This window comes from Malus sylvestris, chromosome 9 (genome assembly GCF_916048215.2).
Source record: "Malus sylvestris chromosome 9, drMalSylv7.2, whole genome shotgun sequence".
NCBI lineage: Eukaryota > Viridiplantae > Streptophyta > Magnoliopsida > Rosales > Rosaceae > Malus > Malus sylvestris.
Window position 1 is genome coordinate 7,462,864 of NC_062268.1, and position 11,316 is coordinate 7,474,179.

The 11,316-nt window shown below is 35.0% G+C and overlaps 1 protein-coding gene across 2 annotated transcripts; it reads right to left on the reverse strand.

The window, feature by feature from the left end:
- Window positions 1-4,626: 4,626 nt before the first annotated feature.
- On the reverse strand, window positions 4,627-9,252 carry LOC126634202 (putative zinc finger protein CONSTANS-LIKE 11). Of its 2 annotated transcripts, none has more exons than XM_050304698.1 (5): window positions 8,963-9,252; window positions 6,805-7,704; window positions 5,859-6,047; window positions 4,852-5,189; window positions 4,627-4,753 (listed from the first exon to the last, which is right to left on the reverse strand). In XM_050304698.1, the coding sequence occupies exons 2-5, from the start codon at window positions 7,486-7,488 to the stop codon at window positions 4,627-4,629; spliced, it is 1,338 nt and encodes a 445-aa protein (XP_050160655.1). In that variant the 5' UTR covers window positions 7,489-7,704; window positions 8,963-9,252. The 2 variants fall into 2 exon arrangements, with proteins under 2 accessions (XP_050160655.1, XP_050160654.1); XM_050304697.1 differs by having other exon boundaries at window positions 5,859-6,080.
- Window positions 9,253-11,316: the final 2,064 nt, after the last annotated feature.

Consider the following 11,316-nt stretch of genomic DNA (forward strand, 5'->3'; position numbering starts at 1 on the left):
GAACATAAGTATTCTTCTTTTAACAAGGGGATAAAGACTTATATAAAATGAGGATGATGTACTTTCATTAACGATATGTCAAGTTAGTCATATATTTTCAAGTAAAAAAGATAAAATTTGTAATAGTGCATAATTAACTTGAAATATCACGTAATGGTCATCTTTATTATATGACAAAATTACAGGTCCAATTTGTCAATTTTCAGAGTGGTCAGTTGGGTGTATTTTGCATGTTTTTATGTAAAACGATCAATTCTCCTTTTAATTAATGATCATGAGATTTACATGTAAATAGGGATTTAACGTGAACATCATTCTATCGACACCTTGTTGTAGATATAAAATACCATTTAACTGTGAAGAATCAAATTTGCTGAGGATAAATTTAGATACATTGAGATATTGGAGAAAACTAACCATTGAAATAGAAAGCTAAGTTGATATACCTGTGGGATTGTAGATTCTAAAATTTTACAATCTCATCTCTTTCTTCCCGCTTTCGCCTTAAACTCTAACATTCTAAGGTCGAATTACAAATGCAAAGTATGAAACACAGTATGAGGTTTTAATGAAGAATATCTTATGATGACAATAAAATTAACAACGAATGGTCTTTCCAAGCTAAAGGTGAGAACGCCTATAGAGCTTGTAAAGCACATGCATGAGTTTTAGATTTTCAGTCATCAAAACAATGATACACAAAAGCACAAGTAAAAGATGGAAGAATTGACATAAGTAGTATTAGAGACAAGAATTGTTGTATATGGAGATGATTGATTCAGAACCAAATAAATTCTTGTGCACAACTTACCCAAGAGTTTTTCAAGAGGACACTTTCAGGCTCGTCAGTGTTTGTCTTTCAAGGCTTCGGGACTCATGTCATTTCAAATTTGCAAAAGCATGCATTTGCCAACAGAATATTGCAAAGTATGTCCTGAAATCAGACCACATGAAGAAATTTTTTATAACGTTCAAACTCCAAATTTGACATATCGTTGAATGCTGCAACTACTTTCAAGGAGCTTATGACTAGGCACTATCATCTTTTCTTGAATTCCATTTTGAAAACTATGAGTGGCTTTTAGAAATTTGGGCAGTGAGGGATCTGATAATGTGATTATTGAAGTCAGTGCAAATGGAAAACCTCATATAATTACTTAAAGTTCAAGCTATAGTAATTACTTCATTTTTTTTACCTTTTACATTTATTATGTTCTAGTAGAATGATTATTGATTATGTTCTTTTGTGCATTGGATCCAGATTTTCCAACAGTACCAGTCACAATTGTTGGAGGCTCCAAATTGTATCACCAAACGCCAAAATCGTACAAATTTCGATGTAATGATTCAATAAGCGTGGTCACGGAATAACATAGTAATCTTAATGAACCTTTTCAAGGATCCAAAGAAGACAATCAAGTTAGAAACCTTTAACGTCTTCAAGCTATTTGTTGCAAACCAAAATAAGACTCATGATATTGTTAATGTTCTTGTTTCAAATAGAAGCAAGATTCTTCATTTCCATTGAGAAAGTGGATGAGCACATTGAAGCAAAGAAAGCTCAAGTTATTAATGAGATTTATGTTCTTGAATTCAAACTGGGCAGTCCCAGGATGTCATCAGTCTTCAGCTTTAGAACCAACTGTGTGAGGTTTAATGTTAAAATTGTACCGTTGAGTTGTAGTGCTCGTTTTATAACTCATTTTGAAAAGAGAAATTGAATTACTATCAATTAAAGTTTTGTTGCCATATGAAAAAAAAAGCTAATATAACCCGTTCTTGTTTGACTGAAATTCTTATATTCCCTACCAAACTAGTTGAACCACACACATTGCATTTGTCACCTCTATTATTTCCAATTATGTGTGAACAGTTATATATATATATAGATACTCTTTATGAAAATGTTTTTAACTTCATATGTTTTAAGCACCAAACCAATTTTTTTTCAAACATTATTACCCATACTATTGGTGGCATCCATCACCTTTTTTTGTTTTTTAACACAATTAATTTGGTGAATTAAAAGGTTTATCAAACAAGTGGACATAATATTTGAATGAGGATCTTCTCCGGATCCTCTTTGTAAAGATCCCGGATATCCTCCAATCGTGTCCATTTATCGTACATTGTGCGGCCAGTTTTCTTCATATATTGTTTATATTCAATTTTAAATAAAAGAATTTGCAATAATTTCTAACCGTACGATATTTGATGAATGGACACGATTGAAGGATCCCTGAGATCCTCACAAAGAGGATCCGGAGAGGATCCTCACAAAGAAGATCCGGAGAGGATCCTCACAAAGAGGATCCGGAGAGGATCCTCATTCATAATATTTGACAACAAAGTGCCTTTTGAGATTGATAAAACCACACCAAACCAAGTCCTTTTAGTCCAATTATTAATAATAACAAACTGATCAGTATATCTATTGCAGGATTATATGGCAATCATGTCATATAAGAAGTTGAAGGTTTCAATTCCAACCGTACAAGTGGATTAATGTGTCAACACCATAAACAATACATGAACAAAGACATTTTCTCCATGCATATATACAACCTCTATGACAATATTGGTCGAATTTGAAAAGGCTTTAATTCTAGTCCATACAAATATAAACAAATGCTTTCTTCTTTGGTAATCAAATTGACTGGTTAACCACCCACCAAGAAAATTATGGCTCAAAACCTCGCACCAAGTCATCTCATAAAGCTTCCTTATACTTTAATCATGTTTATCTTTTGCTTTTCCTAAATTAGTGGTTTTTATTTTGACAAAACTAGTGGTATACTTGGTTAATCTAATAGCCCTATTTTACAAATAATTATAGACCAAGTTTTGTGTGGAACTTAAGTAAAGGAATAACAATGATACATTTGTCATCTAGTCGAGCATGCATGGTTGTCATTGGAGACTTGAAATTCCAGGACAGAGTTCATCTTATAAATGGCTTTTTTTGGTTCCAACTTCTTGGCCATTGTCACATAAAATTATTTTTGAGCTTCTAAAATGTGCAAAGGAGTACAAGAGAGTGGCTTCTGCCTGTCACCAATTATCATTCCTTCAAGAAGGTTGGTTTGTTGTGAACTATGCAACTCAAGGGCTTCATTGTATTGCCTAGCAGATGATGCATTTTTGTGCCGGAAATGTGACCGATGGGTTCATGGGGCTAATTTCTTAGCCCTAAGGCATGCCAGGTGTTTGTTGTGTAAGACATGCCAGAATCTTACTCGAAGATATGTTGTTGGGATTGCGGTGGAGGTGATGTTTCCAACCATTCTTTGCCGGGTAGATAGAAACCAGTGCATGGTCAGCTAAACAGAAAAGGCCTTCTTTTAATTTTCTATGATATGCATTTTAATTCTTGAGTTATTCTTTTTATATGATTTTATTCTATTGTGGTGTTGTGTCTTTTGAATCGTTAATTGATAAGAGAACCAATATAGTCTGTGAGGTATTGAAGATGGAGTCCTGAATTTATGGAATTGTGAATTCACCTTTTTTTTGTCAGATCATTAACTTTAAATTCTTATTAATGTATTTGTAATCTTAAATTTAATGGCATGAGGACCAAGATTACTGAGATAATGCTTCTTAGTTATTGATTATCGTAAGTATCACAGAAATGTAAGCTCCGTCTTTTGCCTAGCTACCTACTAGCATCCTTTCAAATTCATCCTAATTAAATTAATCATCCAATTCTGCTAAAACTAGAAGTTGGAGCGGATTTTTATTAAGAAATGGTTATAAGTACAACCAGTTTCAGATGATTATCATACTTCACACAAAAGAGTTGTATCTCAATTTGATTGTTTTACTTGAAGCTATTCTTGTAAATTGCTACTGAAAAAGTTTAGAGCCATTGGAACGGTGTTACTTACTAGTTCATATTTGTGCAGTATTTTTCGTTGCAAACCTCTCGCTACCTTCTCAGTCGAACATTATATGATGATCGTGCTCCACAATGAGTAGCCTGTTCTGGCAAGGCTGTGCTCAGTTATTTCTAAAGTGCAAAAGTTTACTTGGTAAGATGCCTTGCATTTAAGAAAAACCAGTGTAGATATATATGGCTTAGATGAGAGGTTTTTAGTATGCAATCCTGATATCCAATTACCAATACACAATTGATATAGTATACCACTGTCTCATAATAGTTTGGAAATTACAATGACAGAGACCATTGCTGCAAAATGTAAGTTGTAGTTAGGGATGTTTGCAGCAAAGGTACGTTGTAGGGACGTAGAATTTGCGGAGTTCTTCGCTAAATTCTTTGACTGAATATATAGTATATAGTCAGTTACCAATTTGATCCAAGTAGTTGTCAGATGCTCTTAATTGTTGTGAACTTAAGGCTTCATTTAGAAACGCCAATGAATGATTTGTGCAACTTAAAGAAATGGTGACTCAGATAATCATTATTGAAAACATGATTGAGTTCAAAATATTTATGCAAAGCAAATTCATAGGAAAAAAATGTGGGGTTTATTTTTCTATGATTATGGAATCACAGTCATCTCAGTACTAGGAACATGATGCGCGCACGGATGTAGGTGGATTATTTTATCCAATAAGGCCTTGCCTTGCAGCTGAAGAAATAGAGATTTTCTGCTGATATATGCCTTAGTAGCTCCTTGTCACAAGGGGATCGTAATCATATTCTTCGCCAGCTTTAACAAATCTTCCTTTGACGCGTTTTCTGGTATCAGCTCTGGCCTTCCTAGAGGCATATCTTATTTGTTTACCAAACCTACACATCAAAAACACAAAAAACTCTAAGTAAATGTAAAGCAAGTATGCCTTAAATAGTGCATATGCCATTCTAATATACATAGGTTAGACACGTACGTGCGAGTTTTCTTTTTCTCCTTGTATCTCATCTTAGCCTTGTCCCTTGCTTGTGGACTGCTAGCCTCCAAAGTTGACTCCCAAGGCTCTCCGGTTAGAAAGACTGGTGACAATTCACAATCTTGGTAATCAGGATTGCTTTCCCTGCTGATGCTGGACAGTGTAAGTGACATGCTCGGATGAACTTGTTGGGCGGCAGGAAATCCAAGGTTGATGCTTCTGCTGCAAGTAGGATTCATGAGTAAGCAGTTTGCACTACCATTCATGCCTGACATAACAGTATCTGATCCACAAGAGGATTGAAATGCTGCACGGTCTTGTTGTCCTGATGATGATGCCTAAGGAAAACAATAATCATGCGCATTGTGAATAAATCAGGTCAAGTCAGAATGCAACCGGATTTGCAACGAAAGGAAAAGAATTCTTCTTTTTCAGTCATTTTTTACATCTTCTTTTCAGTCATTTTTTTTCTTTCAAATTGTTAGCTCATAGTAATCATTCCTTGAACTTCAAAGCATAGACAAATATTTATTTCTTGCAGTCTATCATAAAAAATAAAAAATAATTGTTAATATGGTAACTAGCAGTTCCTAATAGTCACATGTTTTTAACCTATCAAATCAGAGCTGCACCAAGTGATGTGTAAAAATGGACCACGAAATTAACCTTATATCCTGTGTCAACAGAATCATTTCATTCCTAAGATACCATTGAGTAATGTAAAGTTGGCTATTAATATTTGGAATCAAATCTCAACTGTTGAACCGATTAAAATCAAATATTAACAACATATTGATCAAATATTAATAACATAGCTAGTGTTGGTATATTGACGACTTTTATTTGAGAATTGACCATTTCAGCAAGGGTTGAAAAACTATCATTTTGACCAATTTCTGTTAACTAATCATTATCATTAATTTCATATCTCAAATCAGAGGCATCATATAATAAAAGAAAGATGATTTCACGAGAAAATCTGAAATTAATTTGGAGTATGCGAGCACCTGTGCAGCATTCTCATTAGGACCATTAGACTCAGTGACTGATAAGCTTTTCTCCATTAACAAGCAATCCATTTCTCTATCCTCAAACTGGTATGGAGAAGGAACTTGTGGACAGAATATCCCATCAGGATTTTCAAAGTTCAGTGGAACATCATCAACATTGAGGCCATCACATAGGACATTGCTATCCTGAATTGCAAGATCTTTAAAATTGGTACAACCCTGAAGCACATGTGATAAGTGGTATAGCAATGCATTAATCAAGCTTAAACAAGCAAAACCCAAACAAATCACTTATAAGGAATTTATTAAATAGCACAGAATGATGAAGAAAACTAGTTTAAAAGTGCCTCTATATGGTTTTTGCAACTATATTTATTGTCTTTTTGAGGCCCTCTTAAAGTTCTTACTGCCACAAAATTGACTTGCATTGTTACTCATCTCCCAAACCCTTGTGTATCTATTCCCTTCTTAAGAGGATCCCTTTTTATAATAAATAAATAAATAATTACATCACATTGTTGAGGTCACATTGCAATGTGCTTCAGTAATCCGAACCGTCTAATTTGATATCCTCATATGAGAATCTTCCCTGCAAAGAATCAACAAAAATTGAAAAATCGCTTGACCATTTGATAATCAATACGAACATTTTTGTGTTTATCGGAAACACTATGTTCGTCAATTTATTTGGTCATAATTGGATGACCACATGGTTTCCGATTTAATTGACTTCTTGTAATATGATCCCTGAATGGGGACTTAACAAATAGTCGGTTCAGATCATTGAATCACATTCAATATGGGATTGTGAAACTATCTAATTCTTAATAAGATCCAATTATCCAAACCGTCTTAAGAAGGATACCAAAAATATGTTAATCTATAGTTGTATTAAAGATGTAGTTGCATTAAAATACCATAACTAGCTAGTACAGAACGTTACCTTTAGCAGGCTAGACTCCTGAGGCAAGAAAGGTGTTTGATCTTTCCCGTGAGGAGTGCAATTCGGATTCGATGGAATCAAAGTTGAATTACTGGCTATCCAAGGATCAAACTTGCGGCCACAAGACTGATCTAATGATGATCCTCCATTCAACTTGCCAGCAGTGACAACCACCCCAAATGATCTGTCATTATTATCTCTACCTTCCAAACCATTATTACTAATGTAATTAGTCTGATCCTGATTTATTGCCACTACAGCTGATCCAAGTGACTGATCCCAGTTACTACTTTCAAAATTACCACCTGAAGAAGAAGATCCTTCAAGAACCGACCAAATTCTCGAAAACTCAGACAAACTAGGGCAACCCGTGTAACAAGTCAATGCATGTGTCCTATGTCCCCCCATCCCACCTCCTGCTGAAGCAGTAGTAATTCCATTAATACTAGTATTGTTATGACTCCAGTGATCACAGCTCTGACATAAGGACGTCTTCTCATCCATACATCGGATGATAGCAGGCTGAGCATTGCACTTGTCGCATAGAAGGAAACGAGGGTGCTGGCGTGACAAAGCGTTAGCTGAGTGCACGCATCCATCACAGTACAAGCAAAGGCGAGCCAGATCCGCTTTACAGTAGACAACTGCCGTTGCCATCCCACAAAACTCACATAGAGGCTCCATTGTTTTTTTATTGGTGGAGATAAATATATGTGAACTGAATATAAATATGAAGATAAATAGCTTTCGTCTTCTCTAATTAACCTACTAATACTACCCTTCTTACTGTTATTGCTTATTCCTCCTAGCTACGATCTATGACTGGAAATCATGGATCATGGCGGGATTCCGTCTCGTTTATGGTTTTAAGCTCCAACCACAAAAAGGCTTTCTCTTATCCTTCATCATTTTCAAACAACAAAAAACAAAAACATATCAGCAACACAACACTCACAGATCAAGAAATACAAATATCTAACCAGTGACCTGAGTAACTATGCTCCAAAACAATGGTAGTGATTATGGTTACAATCAATTTTAATTTCACTTCGAAAATATTATGTAAAACATATTAATTTTATGTTTGCTTTTTAATATCATAACTGGAACAAACTAATTAGAGCGATTGCAATAAGCGCTCACTGGCCGGAAATGGAGCGAATTCCTGCCGAAACCATCAAAACAAAATCAGGATCAAACATGCATTCCATCAGTAAGTGCATCAAAACCAAAATTTGTTGATTATTAAAATGATTTTTTTTTTTTATTGAAAACAAGAAGTGTCGACGGTGAGAAGGTAGCAGTAGCAATAAGAACTCAAAACCTTGACATTGACGCAGCTCATCAGCTGAGTAAGTAAAAGGTAGTTAGGGTTCTTTAGGGTTTGTATATATTCAAGCCGGTCCTAGGGTTTCTGGGTAGTTGAGACGTGGCAATATGTGGGCCTGGCAAAGGGGATGAATAAGTGGAAAAAGGAGGTGTGGGCCAGTGTAGAAATTCAATCACAAGCTGATCGACAAGTCAGCGAAGCTCGGAATACAAAGATCACAGATGTGAAGTGAGGATTTAGGAGAGACCTTTTATGAGTTAAGAAGTTATTAACATGGAGAATCCAATCTTAAGCAGCTTTATTCTCTCAATCTATTCGTCCTTTTAACTTCAACAAAAAAAACTTATATATTTAATGAAACAAATAATCAATTTTTGAAAAACAAAATTGCGAATTCATCGGGCCAAAAACCGAAAGCTAAAGTATATACAAGCAAATGATCATTCCTTAAAAAATAACCCCACCAAAGGCCATAGATTGGTTCGCCACAGTGTGAAAAATTAAGGTACTGTGCTAAAGGCCACAGCTTACTGATCAACCATGGGCCGAACATCCACAACTGTGGCTCCGTCCACCAGAAGGTTCTGATCGGAAAACACAAACTAAAACCATAATCAAACAGACTCTGAAAGTATCTTCAATGAGATGGCAAATGTTATCTCGAAGTTTTATTTGATGGCTGCATGAAATCCGATCCAAAATCGATATTTCTTCAAATCAATATGTTAATCATTATTTACTCTATAACTCAAAAGTACAAAATTCATAATCCTTGAAATAAACAAATTAAAGTGAGAAGCACAGTTAATAAGGAGAATGAACACCCACCCATTTATTTGGTTTCTGCCAATTAACCTCAACAATTGACCTTAGGACCCAACAAGCTCTTGCTCCACTTTGGGTCGAACCTTTTGGGGAGTCCTCTGTAAAACTTAATGTTGACGACAGCTTGGTTGAAGCTTCGATCACTACTGCTCTCGATTTCGCTGTTCATAACTCTGCTGCTTTCTGTTGCTTCTAGGTGAGAGATTTAAGTATCGAAGCCAAAAAGACCTTACGGTAAGGCCTATTCTTAGCTCTTGGAAACACCAGTTGTGCTTTTGTGTATTCAGATTGAGGCCTAGGGTTACTCTAATTAGGTAAGCAGAGTAATTAATTAGTAAATCAAATTTTTCGATGGGGTTGGTTGGAACTTGTGAGGCTCCCCGCAGTTTTAGTTGTATTAATATTAGATAAAACAGAATACTCACTGAAAAAAAAAACATAATTATATTAAGAACAAATAACATTGATGAACAATTATGTGAAACTTAGACATTTAAGTTTATATGAATATTCTTGTTTCAAAAGAAAAACATTTTGAATATTCTAATGTATAAGGTTGTGGATATGGCAGTGACATGTGTTGGAGTCTCCTGGAATCAAACTCTCTTTGTGAAATCTTATATGTTAATTTCACCATTTGTGGTCTTGGCTCATTGAGACTTTAGGGGCATATCTTTAGGTGTTTTTGTGCATTTTATAGATCATTTTATTTTCACAAAAAATAAATAAAAATCATTGTTTATTTATTTATTTTTGTTTTGGTAATCACTGAACATTTTATTTGGTATTTATCAACTCATACGTAGGAGAGATCTAGAGATGCAATGGTAACGATGAATTGTGTTTTGGGGTATAGTTGTGAGGTTCCATGGAGTGATTTACGTTGGTATAGGAGTGTTGCAACGTAGATATATTCTTGCATTTACTCACCAATCACCACTCTAATTCGCTTGGATCTCACATATACATGCACTTTTATTAGTAGATGGATTTATATGGTACGAGTACATTGTCACAGTGGCGTTATGTGCCAATGAGATAATGACGTTTGTAAACTTTTGTTCAAATGTTCTTGTTTTATTGCATGAGACGCTATGTGACAATTTAAGTATTATGTAAGTTGTTTTCCTTAATTAAAAAAAATATGATAAACAAGGTGCTCGCTAAATAATGTATATAAAGAAGAGACCCCTACAAAGAACGTTATTCCTTATGTAAATAACATGGCATTCCTATAAATATCAGTTTATAATGATAATATTACATCTCACAAATAAAACCTTCCTACCATAGGCACCACCATACATGGAACTTCAACAAATTCATCTTCTTTATTCATGGACCACACTCACTATAAATTTACGAAAAAAGTTATTTAAGACCTTCCAAGAAAAAAAGTAAGAAAATGAAAATGTATTTTTATTTTCAGAAGTTGTTGATCATAAGTATGATGGTGGCTCTGATTTTGGAATATGATAATGAGTATCAACAAAATCATCAGAACTGAGCTTATCGGGGCTAGATGCTGGTTGATCGGAGTTAACCGTGTGTGCCGGAACACCAAAGTTATAATCCCTTCCTCCCCGCCTCCCCCATTGCTTCCCATTGCATGGTGAGTCTCTGTCGATGACACAAGGCCCAAAGTGAGCCTCCTCAGCACGAGCTGCTACAGCAGCCAGAAGAACCACAACCAAAATTGTCAACAACTTCCACATTGTTGCTTGCTTGCTTATTGGGGTAGAGTGGTGGGAATCATGTGGACATGTGGAGTCAACTTATATAGCTACGTATACCACTGAAATTCGATCGGTAATCACTTTTCGTATAAGTAATTAATCGAGTAATTCAATTCTGTCTCACGTTATGAAGTTGAACGGATGTAGGTTACTAGTTAATTTGTTTATTGTTCAATATGTAGTGCTTTGCAATTTGTTACACTGATTAATTCTGTAACGCTTAGTACATGTAATGCATGCAGTTTTGGGTTGCTGCACCCTGCATAGTCGTAAGCTGTGCTAGGGTTTACATTTGTATTTTGTCAATATGCTAGGGTTCACGTAAATTGAATCGATGATCAACTTTGTAAATATAATTCCAATCATTCATTGCCAAATTAACTCTTGGTGTGTGTGTGTGTGTGTATATATGTATGTACTTGTATTAATGAAGCGATCTACAAAACCTTAATAACACTAATATCAAAGCACAACCAATTGAAGCAAATCTTCTTGACATATATTTTGCACCACACAGGACTGTAATGTCAAAGATTCCTAAACCCTTAAATCCCTAAATTATAAAGAAACAGATTGAAAAATTATATTGAAAGAATAATGCCAGCGATGAAGAATTAAAAA